We start from the raw sequence: 24,539 nt of genomic DNA on the forward strand, positions 1-24,539 counted from the left end.
AAGCCCAAGTCTTCATATGATTGGCTTACAAAACGTTACACGGTAGTATCCTCACGTGGTGATTTGTGACAATCACACCGCGGGTAACAAAGAGGAAATTCCTTAAATGGAGAGTGGCTGTTTTTTTTATTTTTTATTTTTTTTTTATTATTATTTAAGAAAGTGTACTATGTTCAATTACCCCCAACGAATGCCAACGAACGCGTCTCAATTACAGGGAAGACATATAATGTTTTTCTTTTAATATATATCCAAAAATGTTTGACATGAGCATGGTCTCACTGATGTTTGACAACACCTCTGAAATACACGTAATTAAATCAATTTATTTAATACCACACTTCTTGTAAATGACAGAAGCTTTTCAGGCATCAATTTTCAAATCCATCTAAATAAAATATTAAAATAAGTATATACAGAGAAATATTTACAAATGTAAGGCATGGAAACTTGCTTGGAAGAAAAAGGAGTAACAATAATGTTGAAGATATTTTATGTTATTGGCATTACTGAAAGATTCAATTAAAAACTGTTAATTTATTTTATTTAGTGGTGCATGCATCAGATTCTGATAATCACAACCACAAAATACACAATTTCTACCGAGACATACAAAAAAGGATGTATTAGCACATTAAATTGGTGAAGCTGCAAGGTCTTTTCATTTTAAAGTAGTCAGTCATTCTAAAAGACAAGTCTGGTGACATGTCTAAGTCTCAGATCAATCACAGTAGTACTTTATGTAATCCACAAGAAAATGGGAAGAAAAAAAGACACATGCAATGTCACAATTTGTTCAATGCAGAATCATTGTGGATAATGCTAGAACCTCTGGCACAGATACAAGAGATCTTTCCCCACAGACACAAACCTGCTTTAGTGCCATGAAAAGGACATTTTACTTGCTTCTTGAGCTGTCCTGTTTTTCTTTACAGAGCTTGTCATCTAGAACTGATCCAAAATATTTACTTATAAAATGTACTGTACAAGTCAGATATGTTTAAAACCATATAACGTATTTATATAAAGATAATAATTAGTTCTCCCCCTCTGTCATATAGACCCTGAGGAAACAATCAACATAATGTCCCATTCAGTAAATATGAATCCACAAACCATTTCTTCGTCCGTAGCAGCAATGACAAATTGATAAGTCTATAAAAAAGTGCAGATATTTATTTATATTTTTGCTGCTATATTAAACACATAACTGAGAATATTTAGAATTTCACTGCTTTGTCTATTAGTTTCAGATTTGATCTTCCTCATCAATGTATGGGATTTCCAGGTTATCAAAGCTTCCATTCCATGTCTTTGTGGTGACCTGGGGATTGCTGGGAGGGGATGGAGTGTCTTGGCTGGGCAAGAAGAACATTGACTGAGTAACATCCATATCTTGTTCTGAAGTGAACTCCTTCTGTTCATTATCTGTCTGAGCCATCAGACTTCTGACTCTCTGTGCCAGGTCAGCAGGTTTATTGGGGTGGTCAGGCATCTGGGCTTTCAACTGCAGGGTCATCTTTCCTGGTAAAAAAAAAAAGATAAAACCAAAATAATATTAAGAGTAATCATTGTAGTACCTTAAAACTTTTTTTTTTTTTTTGCTAGACATAAACCAAATCAAAATTAGTTATTATGAATACTGCCAGTGCATCCCCACTGTTGGGATAAAAAAAAAAACATGGAGTGAGCACTTTTAAGGCTTAACATCCACAGAACACTGCCACATTGACATGGAGAAACATCACATGTGGTTTCTGTCTTAAAAAAACATTACAAAAGGCTCTTGTGGAAGTTACAAAAAAATGAAGTGTTTTATTTTTCAGCAACAAATATCAGCTAGTTAACTGAAGAAATTGTAGTTGCTGGATACAACTCTTTTTCTGAGTGCTGCACATACATTGCTTTAAACAAAATAACAAATTCATAAACCCAGACTTCACTTTTGGAGTGGGAGTGGTTGTTCATTTGTGTGCGTTGTTCAAGCAATGGCCTGGTGAGCCCCGCCTATTGCCTAATAGTGAGAGGGATAGGCTCCAAACACCACCTCCATAATACTGCACTGGAATAAACGGGTATAGAAAATGGATGAATGGATGGACTTTGCTTTTGTATGATAAGCAAAAATCCATGACTGCCTACATCAAAAACTTCAATGTGATGGGCCAATGTCCATTTTAATCATGCAGAAATACAGTCTTAGAATCTATAAACTGCTGGAGCATTTCCATCACTGAATCTTAATGCTTCTCTTAGTTCTTAACAAAACTACTTGAATGATATCTGTATATCTTACTGGACGTAAAAACATTAATGTTTCCAGTTAAAAAGTGCAGGCCCTTATCCCTGCTTGTATGACTCAATGAGTTGAGACTACAAGCATATGTATACATATCCTCAGCATGTGGTTTCTCTGTGTTTTGAGCCAGTAAGCAAGAAAGATGGGGAAAGAATATATTATATATATATATATTATTACCTTAACATATTAATTAATTAATGTTGTTAATTATTTTATTGCACGTTAACACAGTTTTTTCCCCCATCGTTCTTGCTCACTGGCTCAAACCAGAGAAACCGCATGCTGAGGCCAGAGGGGGTTCTACAAGGTCTCTACCTCCATATGTCTCATCCTGCATATATAAAATATAAAATATTGCATATTAAAAAGCAACAGTCTTGTATTTAGTGGTTTTAAGCTCAGTGTTCAGTGTGGTGATGGCTGTGGGGTAAAAACTGTTCAGGTTTGGTTGAGTTGTTATGGATAAGGGCTGGTAGGTGAGAGTTGCTGATGTGTTGTGCAGCTTCTACAGTTTTTTACAGAGCCTTCTTGTCAGCTGCAGAGCTGCTTCCATACCACACCAAGACACTGTGGGTCAGGACACTCGATGGTACAGCAGTAGAAAGGCACAAGGTGTGTGTACATCCCTCTTTTTTCTGCAAATACCTGTTCTTTTGTTTTGTTAATGTTTAATGTGAAATAATTTTCTTTTTACCACACTGTCAAACGTTGCACTCCCTCCCTGTAAGCAGTTGCATCTTTCTTGCTGATCAGTCCCAATACTGTTGTGTTGTCTGCAAACTTGATGATTGCATTGGTGATATGTGACAGGGTGCAGTCATCCATGGACAGGAAAGTGCTTAACATACAACCTTGTAGTGCTCCTGTGGTCAGTGTCAGTGTGGAGGAGTAATTAGTGCCCATCCTGATTGACTGTGGCCTGTTAGTCAAAAAGTCCTTTATCCACAGGCAGAAGTTCTGTTGTATGCCCAGGTTGGACATTTTGAAGAACAGCCTGCTGGGTAGGATGGTATTAAAAGCAGAGCTGTAGTCTACAAACAACATATGTCCCTGGTTGTTCCAGGTGGTGAAGCACAGTGTGGAGGGCAGTGCAAATGGCATCATTAGTGGACCTGTTACTCATGTATTCATACTGATGAGGGTCCAGAGCGGGTGGAAGGCCAGCCTTGATGTGATTAAGTACCAATCTCTCAAGGCACTGGCCTCTAATCATTTAGCGATGTCACTGCTCCCTGCTTGGGAACTGGGATTATGGTGGATGTCTTCAGACACGTTGGAACAGAACCCTAAAGCAGAGATAGGTTGAAATTATTTGTAAATACCTCAGCTAACTCTGCAGCACAGTCTCAGAGAAACCATCCTGGTATTCCATCTGGGCACCCTGCCTTTTGAGTGTTGATGTTCTGGAGAGTGCGTTTCACATTGTCAGGATGCAGGGTGAGTGGCTGGCTGTCGGTGACTGGAGCTGGAGTGACAGTTGTTGCTGCATCCAGTTCAAAGCGGCTGAAGAAATGGTTGAGCTGCTCTACCAGGGAGTCCCTGCTGCTGGTCAGGCTACTGTTGTGGCCCTGCTGGGTTATTAGTAGCAGAACTGTGGCCTTGTATCCGTTTAACAGCTTGTTTGACCGTGTTGACAAGAGGTCTGTACACTGGAGTCATAAACAGTGATATGTGGTCTGACAGTCCCAGGTGAGGCAGAGGTGTGGCCTGTACCCATGCACAATTCTTGCTGTAAACATAGTCCAGTCTTACTTCCTATTGTGGACAGTGGATGTGTTGATTTGGGAAGGACAGTCTTCATATTGGCCCGATTAAAACCACCCGCTATCGCAAACATTCCATCTAGGTGGGTCTTGTTTGATTTTGGCTGTAGAAAGTGCCAATAGCGCCGTAGGGAGTTTTGCAGCAGGAGGTATGCTACACAGCAGTAATTACACCACAACAGAAAACTCATAAAATGGTAGTCCATGGAGATGCCTCTGGTCTAATGAGCTCAGTTGGGATGTTGTGACGTGGATCTCCTGAGTTAATACAACTTCTGTATTTAACACATGCTTGTGTATATATGGCACTCAATAAGAAGTAGACAAGCAATATACTAATTAAAGAGTACCGATCGCTGGAGTGCTGAGCCGCTGCATGTTCGTGCGCCACCATCATCAATTCATGCTTCAGTATTTCTGTGGTTGTACAAACTTTACTGAGGCATGCTGAACCCCTAGTTTTTCATGCACTGGAATAGCATTATTTTCTCCAAATACTGATCATGATAACATTGTATGGGACACCCCATGAGTCATAGTGTTGGGACATTAAAAACAACATTTATTGGCAAGTTGTGTTCTTTAACCTGGAGGAAGGTTAAAGCACCTTACCTCTCTACTGACCTTCCGACTCCATGGTTAGTAGCTGGTCTAGACTCTCTGTGCTCATTGATGATGAAGAGTCCAGGTTTTCACTGTCAGATTGCTCCTGCTCTAGGTCAGGCAACCTGCAGACCAAGTCCACCCTGAGAATAACAAACAGGAAGATAATATTCAATTATGGTGATTAGAAAGATTTAGTGAGTATAATAAAAACTGATTTATTTCAACTCACTTTTCTTGTTTGATTGATTTTATTCTTTCAATAGGGTCTTCTCTGACTCATCTGAGTGTATTGGGGGGAGGAACATCCAGTTCTGAGGGCTTTTCAATGACCTGCACACAGAACAGAGCAGCGTCTTGATCAACAAATGATACTTATTTTCCCAGTAATTCGACACAAAACTAAAACAAAAATAAAACACAGCAGTAAAGATTGAGTTTGCTTGTTTTGAGTCTATGGTGGAATTTCTGACCTTCATTACATCTTCTACACCCATGAGGATGCCAATGAAAGCAGGTAATGTGATAATAATAGCAATAATCTGAACTTTTTTCTGAAAAAACAAACAAACAAAAACAGCTGCTTTGCGATATTTGGTTATTTATGCATTTGTTGGACTTCAAAATTTTACATTACTTTGATTAAATTACAAGGAAATTCCACAGAGGAGCCTTGAAATGAGGATATGAGGTGCCAAATGCAGACTTTATCTTATATGACAGGAGTAAAAAGACTGATTGTGTCTGTATAAAAAGCTAAATGTTAATTTCCTAAATATTTTTTCCTTGGATGCAAAAAAATGTAAGTATTAGAAGAAAGATATTCAGGCACATTTTGAAAGTGAGTTTGTTTCATGTTCCTTTGGGTTAACATGCATTTTTTCCCCCCACCTTTAGAGATGCAGTGTCTTAAACTATAACGTACTACTACACAAAAAAAAGGACTGTCCAACTATCCCAGGTCTATTTTGTTCTATTCTTTGTCTTTTCAGTTTGATCTCACCGTGTTTTGTCTCTTAAGTTTGAGTTGATTGACAGCTTGGGCTTCAGCATCTTCAAGCTGCTTGATATTCTGCATCTTCTCATTGTAGCGTCTGAACTGTTCAGCGATCAGGATCTCCACACAGCTGAAAACCACAGAGCAAGTGATGCATCTTTACAACAAATTACTGTGTATACATATGCATAGAGCATCTTGAAACCACGTTTTCCAAGTATGCAGAAAGTAATAAATTAACCTTTTGAAAATTAAGTCACAGTAGTGCACAGTGTGACAACTTACAGTGTAGTCCTAGAGACATCCTTCATACCAAGGAAGGGGTCATTAGTATCAGGTGAACGCAGGATGCAGGGGGCAAACACAATAGCAAGAGAGCTTGGTGACATTTTATTGTGCTCTTCTTCCTTTGCAACCCTAAAAAAGACATGATGGTTAAAAATCTATTGGGAATTTTTATTCAGAAAAAGAGAAAAGATATCTCCCAACCTAACAAGGTGAAAGATGAGCCTCTCCAAAGTGTTGTAATTAGCTGGAGGAAGTTCATCGACCTTTTGGTATACAGCCTTTATTCTTTCTTCTTTCTCTGGCAGCTCTGTAGATAATCAAACACTGAGATCAATACTTACAACATCCTTTTCATACACAGTTATAGCTTTATATCACAAAATAAATAAATAGATATTCAAATTTGCTCTAAGCTTTTTACAGAACAGTCACACGTTCTCCCAATCAATAACAAATACACAGCTCCAACTTAAATTCAATGTACCAGGACGTTCCTGGAAACATAATTAAATAGCTCATTCTGTTATATCCAAACAATCTTATATGTTAAAATTAAAATGATAAGAAAATAGCTTCTCACCCACAGCATGCAGGAAGTCATTGTAAAGAGAAAAAGTCATTAGGGGGTCAGGCAGTTCTCTGAGCCAGCGCTTAACAAGGCCAGTGACGGTATGGATTTGGTAGTTATCCAAACATGCTGTCTCAGGATCTGATGGAGCATGATCAAGATACAGATGAAAAATGAACACCATTTTGGCATACCATTTGAACAGACAAATTAGCAGATGTATTAAGTTAGTTTCTTTTATGTGTTCTCCTAAAGCTAAAAAAACATGTACATAAACATAAAATGTTGTAGTCATTTTAAGATCCATTAATTGTGGCTCTCATTCCACAAAAGTCAGATCAATTAACAATACAATGTGTTTGTGCATTTCATGTCTAAATTACTTACCAGTCTCCAGAATCTGGTGGAGTTCCCTCGCTTTACAGGCTGAACCAGACTTGCGGTAAATACCTTCAGTGTAGAGACCATTAAGCTCCACATGAATCAGCAACAGCTCCACCACTTTGGGCACAGGGTTGGTTTTACTGGTCAGAACACATACCTGCACTCCAAAGTGGAGGGAGCCTGGCACACTGTCATCCTAATACAACACAAAACAAAATATGAGAAATATATGCACAGACGGTTTTGAAAATATGTTGTGAAGGATTAGATAATTATTAAATCATGGCATGGTCTTTATTTAAAATGTCAACTCCTACCTGCCTGGCACACCGTGTTGAACAATCTGTGATGATTCTGTTCAGAGCATTTCTTGTGACAAATTAACTTGCAAGCTAAAATACAAACAACAACAACAACAACAAAAAACAGGAAATCTAGCTTAGTTCAGCTGCACATGCAAATTTGTATTTTCAAAAATGTGGAACATTTTGTGGTTTTGCAAGCTGTGTGTACTCACCATCACACATGTAAGCTTATTCTCCATTCCCCATATGTAAGAGCCACACAAGTCACATGACTGCATAATGTTTCACCTGATATGTGTTGAACCCGGTGATCCAAAGGACTATCAAACTGCAGACAAAGAACAACAAACACATTTATATCATTCACTTTATTAATTTTGGTCAATCAAAATCAAAATCAAAATCAAAATGCTCAACTTACACTTTTTTTCCTTTTTCCTCTTATTCTTTGTAGTCTTAGTAGCCCGAGAGGAAGGAGAAGTGAAATTTTTAATTATGTCACAACTTCTACTATCATTTTAATTTAGTAACTAATGACTGAAAGTATCAAATCTACCTTAGCTGGTTCAGACTCCACTCGTTTTACTTCGGCCCTGATGAAGCCATCCAGCACAGACTCGAACAGATTGACCACCAGTGAGACCACAGACTTGTCCTTTGATCCTGCTAGTGTGTTCACTTGGTTGCGATAGCCTTTCATCAGATCATTGTAGTAAATTTGGGGCTTCTGTTGGTCAAAATGCCCATGAAACATTGATTCACCATTTTTACTTTCAACACAATCAGCCTTGTTTGTTAAAAAAAAAAAAAAGACTTTCCATGGTAATGTTTTAATAGATTAGCTTAGTAAAAGCACAAACAGAGAAAAGACAACAATGACAAACCTGAAGCGAGCACATGCTTTTGATGGTCTCTCTGAACTGCATGGTGGCTTTGAGGAAAATGCCCTCTGTCGGAGACAGCTCTTTAATTCTTGTTTGTAGCTCATTAACCTGACGACAAAACACAGGAAGTTTTGAAAAGCTTTTTTGTAGTTATTTTTTACTTGAACTAATAACTTCTGAAGAAGGCAAAAAGAAAATGGGCAAATAGATGTTTATTTGATTTCTGACATTTTTCACCCAAATATGACCCTCTTAAGCAAATTTTTTAAATTTTGTACAGCAAAAATGATACATTGATGATACATTTGGTCCTTGGTGCCAGTGCTCTAAAAGCTACTGTACAGTTACAGGAAAAAAACAAAACAAAACATACACTGTCCATTTGTCTGAGAGCTATTTCTTAGATGAATATCTCACCTGATTCCCAAGGAACTCATCCAGGCTTCGTAGCTCCTTGGGATCAGTTATTTCTCGTTCCAGAGATATGCCCCCCCTGCAGCGCTCGTGTAGCCCTGCTGATACGAATAGTAGGGTTGCGATTGACCTTCCCACTGTTTTGATTTGGTGTGTGGTAAAATTGTGGATTGTAGCTGGGCAATGTAACTGCAGACAGCAGAGGGACATATAGCATCATTAGTCACATGACAAGAGAACAAGAAGTTTTAAAGCTACAACTGATGGGTACAGGTGATAAAGAACATGATTGATAGTAAACATTTTGCATCTAGTGGTGTAACTTGATACTGTAAAAGGGTTCTACAACACGTTTTCAGGACCTGTGACATCAGCACATAGCCTCCAGATGGCAGAAAAGACAGGAAGTATCCTGACAAGTACTATGATGGTTAACCACTGTTTGCACAGTTGCACTATCATGAGCTTGCTGCAACACAAGTCAACCATTTTCAAATAAAATTATAGGCATTATATCTTTTTCCCCCCACCATGCTCTCCATACCTCATTTTAATATGAAACTTTAAATGTGGAATAAAAAGTGCTTTATACTGTCGAGTATTTAGGGCAGATTTTAAGGTAATTGTATGAATATAATTTGATTATTATGAGCACTAAAATACATACAAGAAAAAAACAAAAACAAAATAAGTCATAAAAACTTACCAGCTTTATTAGATGAAAAATCGCTGTTAGGAGAATGTTTTGGAGGCCGTTTCTTCAGAAATTTACCGAGGAACCAAATCCTGCAGGAAAGGCAACCCAGATAAATTCCATGCATAAGGATATAAAGTAAATGTAAATCCTGGGCAGTAATATATTATGCTGGTCTAAAATCCTAGATAATTCTCTTTATAAATTATCAGGGTAAATGGTTTTACCTCTCTGGGGTGGTGAGGTGCAACTGGTTAGAGTCCTGGTGTGTTGAGCCCTCATTGTTCGTCCTCGGTGGAAGGCTATACCTTGAGGCATCAGAATGTGCTGGTATCTGCAAAGGTATGAGAATTACAAACATACTCAAATTAAAATACAAAACTTGTGTAACAACAACCAAGAATATGCTCTTCTAATTTTGAAAGCGACAGAGTAATCTCCCCCATGTTCTTTGCAGCAGCTATACACCTCTTCAAAAAGAATTCCCACAGCATCGCCACCACAAAACCACTCCCCAAAAACACAATAAAATAGTACCAACAGTACCAAAGTGAAAGTCCTTCACCACCTCCACTTATCATGCAAAGTTATTCTTTCTCCTGCCACCAGCTAAATGTTTTGCTTTAGTTAATATAACCATCTGTATAAATGTGTATTACTTGTGTACATAGGTTTGTAAGATTTAATGGGCAAATTCATAAATTTTTAAACAAATATTTTACATATTTATTAATAAATGAAAATGTACACAGAATAAGAATTATTCAAGAAATATAATAATTTTATATTATTTTGAAAAGCATCAGGCAAGGGGATCATTAGTTCATCTAATGATTGGTTCTTAAGCAAGTAGCTTAGGATGTATGAAAGATACTATACATATGAATTAAAATCTAATTCTTCATCTTAAACAGAGACAAAACCACACCAACATCAAAGCTACTCTAATCAGTGCCTGCAGGACATTAGACCTACTGTCTTACCACATTTGGAAAAAAAGAGGAAAAGTTCAGAAATGAGCTTTGGAAATGGGCTTTGTAATTTCCGTGATACTTGAAAGCTGCAGCTCATTTTCTTAATGTCCTGGGATGCATGGTAGAAAGTAGAAGTCCCAGAACAATGCAAGTCATCCAGCCACTCTGCTTGGGACATACAAATGCAAGGCCTGCATGCAGAGGAGAGCTGTGGCTGGTCAAAACGCCCCTTTGGTCCGTACCTTGCCCTGGGATAGGAGGGCCCGGACATCCACACAACTGGCCGAATTCTTCAGGCTGGGCAAAGTGGGGCTGATAGGAGGCAGCGGAAAGCTCCAGTACTCACTGTCCTTGGAACCCCCAAAGTCCATCCCCAACCCACTGCGGGCACAGGCTAAACGCCGCTTATGTTTCTTTGGCTTTCGACGGCGCAACCTAACCTACACAGGGCCAGGAAAAGTGATGAGGTACAGACTAAGAGGCCTCCTTTGACTGATATGTAAAAAGCCTCCTCCTCGTGCGTTTTGTCAGCATAATAAAAGCTGACAGCACTTATCACACAACCAGAGCCCTAGGATAAACCAACAATTACTAAATGCTGTAAAACAGTGGTTCTCAAACCTTTTTCAACTTTGTACCCCAGGAGAGTAATGTTTCAGCCAAGTACCCCCTAAACCAGGGATGTCAATTTACATTTTAGTTCAGGAGCCACATATTGTGCAATATGATCTCAAGTGGGTTGGACCAGTAAAGTAACTCAGGGATACCCTAGTCAAGTCCTCAAGAGCTACCATCCTCTAACTTTTAGATGCATCCTTTCTCCTACACACCTGAATCGAATGAATGGCTCATTACCAGGCCTCTGTAGAGCTGAATAACATGTGGATGAGGGAATTTGGCCCTTTGATTCAGGTATATTGGAGAAGGGATGCTGGTACAAGTTGCAGTATAGCTCTCGAGGACTGGACGTGGGCCCCCCTGCTATAATAATGAAAACTTCACAATTTACCTTTTGTTTTCATGCGAAGAAATACATTATCAAGACGTTTATATTTAATGATCTTTCCTTTTAGAAAACATTAATAAAAACATTTTGTGAGGAAAAATAAGGGCAGTTTCAACAACATTTAGCCTGTTACATATTTTTATTTGTCTTATTTAATATTTTTTTATTACATATATTTCATACAAAAATATAAAATAATGTATATTCATATTTTCATAAAAATACATAAATGTATAAAATACTTTTTAAAAATATTTTTCATATTAATTTTGACTTTATAATAAATATATTTACAATTTATCACATACATCATATTTCTATTTTATATTTTTATGTAAAATACCCCAATGGCTCTGTGTATACCCACTTGAGAAGCACTGCTGTAAAGAACAATGAAAACAAGTCTGAAAGAGAGACACTGTAGTTGCACAGTTTCAATCACATTTTCATTTATGGAATAACACGAAGATCAAGATTACCTCTGTGGTAGAGGGTGAGCTATCAGAACCTGAGGAGCTGTTCCTGGACAATTCATCAGCAGACATGGACTTCCCTTTACAACTAGTTACAAAGAGAAATAAGAGCTGAGGAATCTATGGGATATAAATAAAACTTTGTATGCATTAAAATATAAAATCAAGTTGTTTTTTTTTCCTTTAAATGAACATTGTATCAAAATATAATTTAAAGCAGATACCAACACAGCTTGTTTATCATTTCTACATTTCAGCTTTTGCGGTCACGTCAGCAGAGCTAACATAGATAAAAACATTTCTATTAATTTATTATGTCCACTGAATAAAGGAATTGAAACTTACTTAAACTCATTTATCCTATTTTGTCTTCGTCGCCGTATTTCAGGACTTGAATCATCTGTGGGATCCCCTTCACTGTGTCTTCCTCTCCACCTCTCTACCTTATCCTTCACGCCTGTGATGTCTGTGTAGCGTTGAAGAGCGGGGCTGGTGCTGTGATCGCCACAAACTCTACGGTCAAGTGGGATGGAGAGGGGTCTGTTGAGATGTGAGGGGGGTCCTCTGCCGTCTCGTTTCTCCCTGCTCCTGTCCCTCTGTGCAGACTGGTTGTTACCTGGGTCTGGCTGCAGGGCCCTGCTGGGGCTGAGCTCCATTTTTTCTTGTTTTCTTAACTGCTTTTTTGTTGAGCTGTTTAGTAAAAAGTATTACATCAAATTGGTTTGACAGACATTTTACCTACAATATAAATGCTGATACTTTTAATCTGTTAGTGCTTTGTTTTATTTGAGCATGAATTTTATACACCCAATTGTTTTCATTGGCTATTAATCAGAAACAAAAATACCCAATTAAAGATAATCCGAAATACACTCTATGTGTTGTAATTACTGGCCTGTAAGCGACAAGAAATCCCAGAACAGACATGCTGACATGTGACATATGATTTCTATGATGTGGTAAACAAGGACAGAATTGTGGAATTTGACAATGAAAGAGGAATCATGTCTAGAGGTCAAATATTGTGGAATTTGTTCATGTAAGTGTTAAGTTACCTCTTTAAGAGTTTTTCACCAAGTCTGAGCCAAACAAACAAGAAAAGCTGATAAAACCTGAATGCATACTGACTGCTGCATCGCCCTGGCTGTGTAGTGTTCCCTGCACTGACAGGGTCCCAAGTCTCTTCTAGAAGTTCAACAGAGGCTAAGAGGCCAGCAGTAACAGAAGTTGTCAACCAAATGGAGAAAAATCAACGTTATGTGACTCTAGTAAAAATAAAAAAGCTGCAACTGTTTCTGGTGAAGCATGCATGCTGCAGCCCCCCCCTCCTTCTGTCCCCTTTCCTGTCAAGCAACTGCCCAAAAAAGACCTGTAGTCAACCCCCATCAATGTTAATACTCGTTTAACATCCTTAAATATAGTCATTGAATAAACAGTAATTAAATAGTAATTAAATCTGTTAAAGGATTACATGCCTTTGATACTGTAATCATCCAATGCAAGTTTTTATCTATTCTAACATCACACTGTTTATTCATGCTAAAATTGCACGGTCATACTTGGGAAGGTTGATGTTGTTAGGCCTTTAAAAGGCTTTACAACGTTACAATATGTATACCTGTCTCGTCCAGGTCGATTACTGGATCCATCTTCATAGTCCTCATTATGTCCTTGTTCTGACCTCTTATGGGAACTTTGCCATGCAGCCAGCATCACTGTAGCAGCTCGGTTCTGCTTCTCATTAAACTCACGCCAGCTCCTCTGAAACAACAGAAATCTTCTTTTAGCTTTACCCTGTTGTCATGTTCTTTATTTGGAAACATTTCTGGTTTGTTTAATTACATAAACAGACACAAAAGGGGAATGTGAACGTTAGCGTCACATGAACAATGAAGAAGTGTTTGGCAACTTATACTCTCTAATGTTGCAGTGAGAAAAAATGGGTGGTCTATAAAATCAGCTTTTACCCCAAGGAAGCATAGAAATGAATAGACAATAGCCTTGTTGATCACTTAAGTAGTTGTGTGGGATCACGGTTTTGGGTGTGTGTATGAAGCATTGTTCCAAAATGAAGCATTGTTCATCAAATGAAAGTGTTCATTGAATTCATTAATTTGTCTGTGAACACTGAACTGAATGCAAAGCCTTTGGAAATAAAGAATGTGAATGTGAACTCGACTGGATTATGTGAGGTCCTCTAACAGTCACTGCCTTCATTTTCTCTGGTGCTACACCAACTTCACACCAAGTTAGAAACTTGCATTGTGCATTGTGCATTCCGGCAACGCAAGATCGGTGCAGTCCCGCTCTGAAATGGCAGGAGGAGCTGAAAGGAGAGAAGCTGCAGATGCATCGTGCGCATCACATGCTTTGTGTGCTTATGCTTACTGGAATATTAAGTACTGTCTGAAGAAGGTCCTGACAGTAAAAATTTAACATATCTATGAAAGTTATGTCTGCCTCCACTTAAAAAGCAAGTTAGAACATCAGCCTAATCGACTTCCAATTTGAAGGAGATGTGGAGTTATAGCATCCGTCCAGTTTGAGAGAATATCTGCAAGTACTAGCCATAAAAAAAAAGCCATAAGAAAAAGACAAGACCCACTGCTGACAGCCCCAAACAACCCAGATCACACTGTCTGCAGCCTTCAGGTGTATGATTTCCAGCAACAGGTTTCTCTAGTTCAGTCTTTCATTCTCAGTACTGACTTAATCCCTTAGGCACCAGAGTTTTTAAAGTTGTTAAGGCATACTGTAAATGAGGAAAAAAAATCATGAACCAGAATTTATAAAGGCAGTAAAATTACTCATATATATGAAGTCATAGGACACTTCATATATTTGAACACATTTATTCATTAGATTTAATGAAAAGTGTGTCCAAAGTTTTCCCCAAGGTTTTTTGGCTGGTGTTGCGGCGGCAGATGGATGACGACTGCGGACGATCTTTGACGGCTGTTTCACATGTCTGCCATCTAACGGTGGAAAGTGGTAACAGGTTTAAGCTCTCTTTCTGAGACATATGTCTAGTGCTTGTCATGATTTTGGGACTTTGGCACTTAAGAGGGTTTTAATAATTGAAATGAACAGAACTTTGAACTGTTCAAAATTAAAATGGTGAACTATGAGCTATTTATTTTAAACTGAATAAACTGAACTTTGAACTAGCTCATGAGAAGCATGAACTTGAACAACACTGGTATGTAGTGCTAATATCATCTGAGATGAGACTGATTATTTAAAAGTTAAGGAGATAAATTGTACCTGTATAATCCTTGTGGCGTCTCTTTTTTGCAGAAAATGTGACCTTATCAGACAAGTGCGAAACCAGCGCTGCAGAGTGATGATACGACGCACCACCTCTTTGTTAAGAGTGACACGAAGCATCTTCCGCTCCTTCTCCTTGAGAAAAACCTAAGTAAAAGAAAAGATGACATAAAAAGTTATGAGGTTGGATGGAATCTCATTTGTAGAGTAAATTTTTTACATCTATTCCTAATCTTATTATAGTAAAACTAATAATAATATTCCCACATATATGCCAACATAATGACAGACTTTTAAATAAAAAAATCTAATTTTTTAATCGATTGGAATCTCTAATCCAAAGTCAACAACATCATGAGCATAAGGAGACATGTTTATGATGATTTACCTTAGTTTTTCCTATTTGGTAGGTGGTCTTATCCAGCCCCATTCTCTCAAAGAGTTCAGTTATCTGCTTTGGAGTTGCAGTGGCTCCTCTTGGAAACATAATCCTGAATTCCTTCACAAATTCCTATCATGAAGGAAAAACAGAAGAGTGCAAACAACCCTTGTTTCAACAGACAGGAACTCAATCAGCAGTGCTTTTTACTGAACAATTCTGAAATTTGCAGTATAACAACTATAAACCCGTATGTATAACTTTCATCATCATTAAAAAAAACAAGAGCACCCACCAGGAACGTGTATTTGGCTTCATAGCCAGACTTCTGCATGTGAACCATCGGCAGAATGCCCATATATCTGATTTGCTTCAGCACTATTTCAGCATCAAAGTGCAGTTCTTTCTGTAAAAACAAAGCACTTCCAAAGTCTTTTCCAGCACGACATGGAAAACTTTATTAAAACACCATGATGCTTCCTCACATTCACAGGTTACTTTACCATTTCAGCATTGGAGCGGACACAGAAAATAAAGAAAGGATCTGCTTTTTCAACTGTCTCCATCAGCTTTCTGAGTGATGCCTGTGAGAGACACACATGCAGAGAGAAAAGCTGATTATCAGCCTTTCCATTTATATCAGGGCACGTTATCAGCCTAAAAATGCTAAAATAAAAAGTCAAAATAAAAGTTGGAATTTAAAATTAACAAATAAAGTTTCTGTTGGCTGTCATTTCGTGGAGGAACAAGTTTTAGACATTCATAGAAAAACTGCCTGTAAAACTTTGGATGGCATGAACTACAACCACATGTGGCGCCACAGATTACACACCTGAAACTGAGTGCTGACAGTAGGAAGCTTTGTTCTCCGGTACGGGTGGAAGATTGACTTGCTGGTTCGGTCGTGTGCCGTAAGACCAACAATGTGTTGAAGTGAACGTACATCAATGAGGTTCTGTTTGATGAAAAAAACAAAACAAAAAGACAAAACTGTTTAATTTAAACAGAAAGCTCATCATTAATTGAGAGAAGTGAAATCTAAGTCTGAGACATCTAGGACATATGTTGCTATTAAGTGCTTCGGTCCTTAATTTTATAATCTAATAACGTTGTAATTTTTTTATTAAGATTTCGTGGATTTTTTTAAGTGATTGTTTTCTAAAACTGAGATCAAATGATGTTTTAACTATTATGCATTTCTGTTGAAAGAGCATCGCAGGCATAAAGCCCCAACGTTACTTTACCTTTGGAATGAGCTGCTTTTGTCGACTGTCTCTATTTTTCCTGCAGAAAAACAAACAAAAAAACACACAAAAAAAACAAAACAAAATGAGGCATGATAAAACCTGCTCTGCATACAAACAAACAAACAAAAAAAAAGAAACCTTGGATAAATCATCAATATTTGATGTGACAAAATTCAAACCATAAAGCCCTTACTTTTTCTGTTCATAGGTGGCAAAAAGGAAGTCATCAAACAGATCTAAAGTTTGTTCATCAGAGCGATCAAAAGAGAAATCCAGGCTGCTGCTGTAAGAGTAAAAGAGGTGCTTTATTTGTTTCAGCTGATAGTACTATTCCTGTGTTCTCATTAACATCCCAATACTATGCAAAAGTTTTAGGAATTATGTTATTTAATCCAAGAACTTAATTTCTGTTACCTGGATAATCTGTCCATTGGATTTGTTGGACGTTTCAATTCTCTGAGTGACTTGCGAGAACTTCGTTTTGCAGCAACTGTGGTGACAGTCCAACAAAGTCAGTTTTACTAATAATCCAAGCAATTATTGCAAAGAGTAGAGAAAATGTAGCTGAACTCTAAATCATTAAAATATAAGAAAAAAGTTAAACAATTTCTGATAAGCATTGTACATACTAATAGCTGCCCGTTGGCGTGCCATGCTCTTGAACACTGTGACAATGCGGATGGTTGCTCGGAGGATGCCCCATCGGAACAGTGCCTCCGGGCTGGATGCAACTAAATGATGCAGGAAAGAGCTCTCACTGCTCCGTAGAAGTGATACAACTTCAGGACGCATGTGCTCTGTGTTCTTCTTTTTGAAATCCTACAGAGACAGAAAATCTGAATTATTTTGGCAATATATCCACGCTGAACTTACACAACAGAGAAACTGTAGTTTTTATTATATTTTACAATTATACACCTCATAGTACTTTCATAGCCTTCATTACTTGGTTAGATTTTTTTAAAGGTTTTTTCCCACACTTGCTTATCAAACAGCGATTGACAATATGTTACAGGGATCAAGCTAAATGATGGGACATTTATCTCAACTTAAATGTGAGGGGCTTTAGACCAGAGGTGTTTGCAGTGTGAGAATTTTACCTTGATGTGATATTTAACTCTCCCAGCGAAGTGTTGGATAACAAATGTTGCCTCTGTATTTGGAGAGGCTACAAAGAATGCGTTGTCTCGATACTGCTGCTTTAACTTGTCCAACAGGCTTTTTTCTGTGGCCAGAGGGAGGCTGAAATACACAGAGAAGGACAGAATATCAGATTTGACATATGATATCTGGGAAAGAGTAACACCAAAATGTAACCAGATAGAGGTCAACAGCAAGAGAAACAATATGCAAACGTAACAGGTTGATAACCTGTTGAGCTGTTTGCTTTCTAAGAATCTACAATCCTAACTCGGCAGGCTCTGATCAAGGGAATAAATATTTTCCTTGATGATCAGTACATGTTGGGATCTGCTTGTGTGTGGCAGTGCTTACAGTTTACTAGTTTTACCTTAACTGGGAATTAATAATCATGTATTAACTTCCTGGAGCAAATGGAATACAGAAACTTAAATCACAATGAAACACAGTTTAATTGATCTGCTAATAGAGAAAAAAATCTGTGTTGACAAACAGAAGTGGTAGAAAATTAAAAGTTCGCACTGGGCAGACATAGTTAGAAACTGAGCATGAAAAATAAATGTATTATTAGAAATTTACATTTGATTTAGACCATTTCCATTTCATCTTATATATAAACTACATAATGTATTCTTAACCTTTCAATAAATAGTTTACTACTGAGTCAATGTTAAACTTGAATGTTTGGGGACAGCTATGACATCACACACAGTTCACATACTTGCTCTCCTTATCCAGTAAGTCAAAGAGTCCCGTTGATTTGTTGCTCATTAGCTGAATGCAGCCACTGTTGTCGGTAAAGTTGATATTTTGCCAGGTGATGCCTTCCGACACGTAATCTTCCTGGAATTTATTTAAACCACAATGACATTATAATAATACCCTCATTAAGTGTGTGTAGATCAGCATGCTCTGTGGCATAGACACAGCAATGCATTAGTAACAGGCAAAGAGCTCGTATCATGTTCATGTAAACTGTGTGTCCAAGACTCTTCTAACATTCTAACTAACATTTCATTTGAGGATAAGAATAATGAAATATTTGAACAACTGAAAGTGATAACAGCAGCACCATGAAGAGCTTCAGAAAACAGTGTTAGCTGGAAAACAGAACAGCATTTCTGTCAGTAAAGCCTGGAATTTAAGAAAATCTAAGAAACAAAAACACATTTAGCCATAAACATTAATACACCTACTTGCTCAAGTTTGAAGATGTGCTGGTTGATGTAATACAGTAGTGTTTCATTGGTGTAGTTGATGCACAGCTGCTCAAAACGGTTTGTCTGGAGGTTCTCAAACCCAAACATGTCCAGGACACCAATGGACAAACACTAAACACACAATGAGCAAAAGCAATTGAGTTGTTGTTAATAGTCGAACATGCGATAACATAAATTGTGTACATTATTGCAAAGTCATGAAACAGTGATTAGGTTTGACAAGTAATTTTGCTCAAACATTATAAAAATCCAAATTCATGGCTCCAAAGATTTCAAATCTGGAGATATATTTTTTTAGGATGTTGTTAAAGTGACTGCCCTCAACATAGCAGATTGTTACCAAAGTAAGTCACATGACTCACCGGGACAGACTCCTCCATGTCTCGTCTGTTGAGCAACGCATGGTTGATGTGGAAGATTATCCAGTCAAACAGAGCACCATATAAAGACTTGGCCATGGAGTCCCGCACCGAGGTGGCCTGGAAGCAAAGGAAAAAACTAAAACTCTAAACTTATTGTATAACATCTTTAACCTTATGTATGTTCTAAATAGCACTTTACAATCAGCTTCTTATTCACCCATTCCCATTATGCTTGTTATATTTAAATATGTTTCCACACATACATGCACCCCCCCTTTCATTTCTATAATCACACACAGATGAAGATACTGGAAACAAAGTGGGGTTCAGGATTTGCCTAAGACCCGTAGAGGGCATGGGGATCAAGCCATAGATCTTAAGATTGGAACATGACAACCCAAAATATCTAACAAAATAAATGAAAAATATAACTTTCATAAAAAACATTAGACAACAAAGAGCTTCAATAATCTCTTAATATTCTTTAATCTCTTTAATGCACAGAAGAACCACAATACAAACAACCCAGTGAGCATCCATTCATTAAACTTTATATAAAACAATTAGAATTTGATGCAAATACATCACAAAAAATATTTTGTATAATTTTATTCACTTTACTAAAAATAACAGATCTCTGTGAGCAACCCAAATATAAAATTTGAACTTTTTACCTCCTGTAGTGTATACTGAAAAACAGAACTTGAGTCAGCGGTTACTACTTTCCTCTTGGTCAAAGCCATCATGAGCGGTTCCTTTTTCACCTATGAAAAAAAAAACAAAAAACAAAAACAAATGCAGATTAAGTTATTTCTCTGATCACTCAAACAATGATCTTTTAAGCTGCTGTAATTTCAAATAAATGGTCTTGTTGAACCAGCAAAACAGAAACATATTTGCATCCTTAATGAATCCAGCAGCATACACACATAATTATTATAAACAAACCTTTAACAGGCTTGAGAGTGTAGATAAGACGTCAGCTGGTCCAGCTTCCAGAGTCTGAGTTTTCTCTGACAGCGTGTACGTCACATTGCCCAAGTGCAGGATGGCGGAGATGACAGAAAATATGCTGGAAACAGACACAGACCCAGACACATAGATGGATGCTTCCAGAGTATTTTAATATAAAATCTGCACATTAAATTCCTGCATCATCTACTTGGCTATCTCACCAACATTCATAAAAAATTCCTTCCATCACTGCTGCTATATTTTTATATTTAATGGCAGTAATGGAACCTAATCACTAGTTCATACACTAGAAGTTTGGTTGTTGTGAGACCAAATAACTACAGAGCCTGCTGAACATTACAGTTGATAGGAGCATATAGCCCTGTTTACACCAAAGGGTTTGGCTTATGCTGGGACAGTGTGGTTTAGTACAATAAACTATGATAACTGATAGTCCTCTAAACACTCACAGTTCAGATCAGGAAACTAAGGCTAAAAACAATCTGTCGACATATGCCATGAGCTGCGGGTAAATTCAGCCAACTAGAAATGTAGTTTTACATTTAGTATGCAATGTACTGAAAATTAAATCACTGGACTGCAACAGAGTATTATAATTACACAAGGCTTTAGCTTTAATCCCTTTATTTTTCTAAATCTACACTGTTGAATGTGTTTCTTTAACAGAAGAACCAACCCAAACAGGTTTACAAACTATGCTGCTGGTGCTTTCATGTGCAAACTGTGTCCCGAGGCTGGCAGGCACTTGCTGACAAAGTTTTTGCATTTTTCTCCTGCTCGACTTGACAAGTTATGACCTGTTACTGACACCAGCTTATAAAGCAGAAACTACTCAATAGCATTCAGTTACATTACACACTACCTCGCCTACTGTTCCACTGTAGGTAAATAGGTGTGCACTGTAATTTAGAGTTAGAAAACCTCTGCAAAATTAGTGTAAAGTAGAATCTTGCCCCTAGTAGGGCATTTACGTAAGCATTATTGAAAAAAAAAACTTCCTCAGACAGTTTGAACTTTCAGGAATGTACTGAAAAATCTCTGGAAAAAATATATTACTGACAAAAAAGCGAAAGGCAGAATTAAAAACATTTCTTTTACATTTAAGTCATTCAATGGCATGTCCTCAAAAGTGTTTTAGTAATGTAGCTCATTATCATGACCAGACATACTGTTTCTTAGTGGAGGCCAAGAAGCCAACCATCTCCATGGCTTGATGGAGCCTCTTGTACTCCTGTCCGAGTTTGTTCTCATCCTCTAAATGTAGGTCTTCCTGCAGGACAGGCAGAGAAAAAACACAAGAATAAGCCATATAAAAGAGCAGTTATATATGTGCAGAGACATTGATAATCCCATTATTCCAAGCTGTCTCGATAGTACATCAAGAATGTCGAAACAAGGCCAAATAAATCTATGTCTAAATGCAGTATCTGGGAAACTTGACTGGAATACATAATAATTACAGAACAGTTACTAAAAAAATGGCAGCATTATTATTTTTAATCCAAGTTTTTTTTTTCTCTCAAGTAAACACACAAACATACAACATTGTCCCCACCTCTTGATACCAGATCTCACATGAAAGAAGAAAAAAAAAAGAAAAATCAGACATACTCATATATGTTTTTTATAATAAAAGAAAGAATACAAAGTAGATGAATAACACTGTATACACAACACTGTAAACATGTAGATCAATAGGTCACTGGGTGACGTACTAACAACATCACGAATCAATATCAGTAGCCAAGAATCATAGAATTTTTAACACACCCTCTGATGGTAAACTTAGGATTTTCTAAATGAATATGGTTCATCACATCTCTAATCCAACAACCAAATATTGAGGGCTGAGAGTCCTTCCACTTGGTGAGGATAAGTCTTCTGGCCAGTAGATAAGATATGCAATCACGCTTGAGTTTATTCAGGAAGTACCACCAAATAAGTAAGTAATAAGGAATTAGAGGAGTAGGGTGGAGTGTTTGTCCTGTTATTTTGGAATAAATCTCAAAGACTGAGCTCCAGAATCTATGTAACTTTGCTGTCTTACATCGGTCAAATGTAGGATCCAAGTCCATCTTAATCCTCGTCAGTTTATCCTTTAATCAATGAAGATGATGTACAGCCTTAAACTGTATAATAGTGTCTAAGGCACACTGACGAGGTAGAAATCTTCTTTAGAATCTGTAACCAAGTTGCCTCTGCTACTGGTTCTCTTAAGTAACCTTCCCATCTTTGTTAAAGCTCCTCTAAGCTGGTCACTTTGTATTTATTAAACATTATATACAGTGTACCCATGACTGCTTTGAGTCAGCTTTGTCTTCAAAAATCAAGTCTAACAAAGAAGCAGAAGGACATGAAGAAAAACATTCTGAATGGGATGATACAAATCATCTAAATCTAAAAAACTGAGATTTATCTAAATTAAACTTTTGGGACAGCGCTTCAAAAGAAGCAAACCTATCATCTATGTACAAATCATTCAAGGAACATATTCCAGATATTAGCCAGTTGTTAAATGCTTCAGTCATAACTGAGGGTGTGAACAGATTATATTTTTGTTATTGAAGCAGCAACCCACGTCTCAGTAAGAATAAAAGCTCTGTTAAACTGATTCCAGATTTTAACTGTATAGATTGTATGGGTTTTGCATATAGGATGAAATAGACTGTTCAAATGGTAAACTGGAGCACAGTAAAGCTACAATAGACGTTAGTTTAACTGAGACCTCTTCCAGAGCCACCCAGCAGGGTTTAGTGGGAGCCCTATTTATCTAGTACAACAATAGTCTAATATTTGCTGCCAGAAAGTTTAAAAAGTTTGGGTGACACAAGCCCCCCCATTGTTTGAGGTAGCTGCAGACTTTCTTTCCATATCCGTGGTTGTTTCTTATTCCATATAAAACTAGATATCTGGATATTCGAGTTACAGAATAATGATTTTGGAGATGGAGGAAGGAAGCACACACATATTTACAAAGTCAATTCTTCCTCCTAGAGGCAGAGGTAGAGCAGCCCATCTGCTTTAAATCAGAAAGCGGCAGTTGATAGCCTTAAAAAGGTCCTTATAACTATGTGTGCTTTATACACCCGAATACTTTATTTTATTAAGGTTAGGAACTGTAACTAAGTCGGTCTTTGCCTCTTTTGAACAAAAAAAAGATATAATTTTTAACACATGCACTACAACAGGGTATTTGAGGTGAGAGACTCTTCAAAACACTGTCACTAGCTAAAGAAAAAGCTGATATGACTTTTTTTTTTTTTATAGAAGTCAGCTGGAAAGCCATCTGGGCTGGGTGCGTTCTCACTTTGCATGTTTCTGATTGCTGATGTTATTTCTGTAACTGTCATTGAAATGATCACAGCTGAAGAAACATGTAGGGATCTAAACAACTATTCTAGCTCATGTCAACTAGAAGACAAGTCAAAACTGTACAGGGATTTGTAAAAAGCTCTAAAGCAGGAGTTGCTATCTGTATTGTCAATCAGTCATCCACCATTCCCATCTTTTATTACTGGAATTGTTTGTTTTAGTGATTTTTGGTATAGCTGGTGTGCAAGTTACCCTGCCTTCTCAACTTATTCATAGTATAGTTATTTGTTTTAGTTTGTACACATAGCCCAGTGATCCCACAACCTGATTAAAACTTGACAAGAAAACATTAAACAAGCTGGACAAAACCAACTTGATAATATACCAGATCTGGTATTGGACTTCCCCTTCCAACCAAAAGAACATGGTGAACCCAAAACCCATCAAAAGGAAATCTGAACATTTCCTGCTTATAGTGAGGGAAAAGTCCCAGTCACAGCCTACTAGCAGGTCCCACTCAGCCTCTTTAATGAAAGTAAGGAAATGGCAGTACTATGAGGGAATTATGAGGGAAATAAATATATATTTGAAAGAGGCCACTGGGCTCAGGTGATAAAGGTGCATTTTAATCCATATTCATCAAAGGGCAGCATTTCCAATCTCCAAAAGATATTCACATTTTAAGCAAAAATAATTGAATTATTCTAGTTTTGCACATTTTTAGAGTTGAAAATGGGATTAGGAGCCATGCAAAAGCTTCAACCTCCCAAGAACAGTGAGAACTTAACTTGTATTTTGTGTTGGCATGAACAGAACGGTTGTTGGGAAAAGCAAACTTTTAAGATCAGTAACTACTCTAAATTCTTAAACCACATTTCAGCAATAAGCAGCCTTGGGCTCTTTAAGCTGGTGTAAAGCACTTTTAGAATTACATTAATTGATTCCCCAAAAAGCAAAATGAGGAAGCAGGAAGACAGTAAAG

At 37.5% G+C, this 24,539-nt stretch overlaps 1 protein-coding gene across 1 annotated transcript in view; it reads right to left on the bottom strand.

Moving 5' to 3' along the window:
- Positions 1 to 215: 215 nt before the first annotated feature.
- myo9b (myosin IXb) overlaps positions 216 to 24,539 on the bottom strand; it is a 32,882-nt gene continuing 8,558 nt past the window's right edge. The window contains 40 exon segments of the mRNA XM_041992376.1: positions 216 to 1,524; positions 4,690 to 4,811; positions 4,901 to 5,001; positions 5,672 to 5,795; positions 5,951 to 6,082; positions 6,155 to 6,260; positions 6,534 to 6,662; positions 6,909 to 7,101; positions 7,223 to 7,267; positions 7,269 to 7,297; positions 7,423 to 7,438; positions 7,441 to 7,515; positions 7,518 to 7,538; positions 7,632 to 7,669; positions 7,763 to 7,937; positions 8,095 to 8,202; positions 8,512 to 8,587; positions 8,589 to 8,697; positions 9,215 to 9,294; positions 9,430 to 9,536; positions 10,419 to 10,616; positions 11,662 to 11,743; positions 12,001 to 12,345; positions 13,274 to 13,416; positions 14,920 to 15,069; positions 15,311 to 15,433; positions 15,597 to 15,707; positions 15,805 to 15,885; positions 16,134 to 16,256; positions 16,546 to 16,585; positions 16,742 to 16,831; positions 16,963 to 17,038; positions 17,178 to 17,367; positions 17,649 to 17,790; positions 18,410 to 18,531; positions 18,885 to 19,019; positions 19,271 to 19,387; positions 19,945 to 20,034; positions 20,219 to 20,342; positions 21,415 to 21,515. Of these exon segments, the coding sequence (XP_041848310.1) occupies positions 1,250 to 1,524; positions 4,690 to 4,811; positions 4,901 to 5,001; positions 5,672 to 5,795; positions 5,951 to 6,082; positions 6,155 to 6,260; positions 6,534 to 6,662; positions 6,909 to 7,101; positions 7,223 to 7,267; positions 7,269 to 7,297; positions 7,423 to 7,438; positions 7,441 to 7,515; positions 7,518 to 7,538; positions 7,632 to 7,669; positions 7,763 to 7,937; positions 8,095 to 8,202; positions 8,512 to 8,587; positions 8,589 to 8,697; positions 9,215 to 9,294; positions 9,430 to 9,536; positions 10,419 to 10,616; positions 11,662 to 11,743; positions 12,001 to 12,345; positions 13,274 to 13,416; positions 14,920 to 15,069; positions 15,311 to 15,433; positions 15,597 to 15,707; positions 15,805 to 15,885; positions 16,134 to 16,256; positions 16,546 to 16,585; positions 16,742 to 16,831; positions 16,963 to 17,038; positions 17,178 to 17,367; positions 17,649 to 17,790; positions 18,410 to 18,531; positions 18,885 to 19,019; positions 19,271 to 19,387; positions 19,945 to 20,034; positions 20,219 to 20,342; positions 21,415 to 21,515 (4,644 nt within the window). The 3' untranslated portion in view covers positions 216 to 1,249.

This window comes from Melanotaenia boesemani, chromosome 8, assembly GCF_017639745.1.
Source record: "Melanotaenia boesemani isolate fMelBoe1 chromosome 8, fMelBoe1.pri, whole genome shotgun sequence".
NCBI lineage: Eukaryota > Metazoa > Chordata > Actinopteri > Atheriniformes > Melanotaeniidae > Melanotaenia > Melanotaenia boesemani.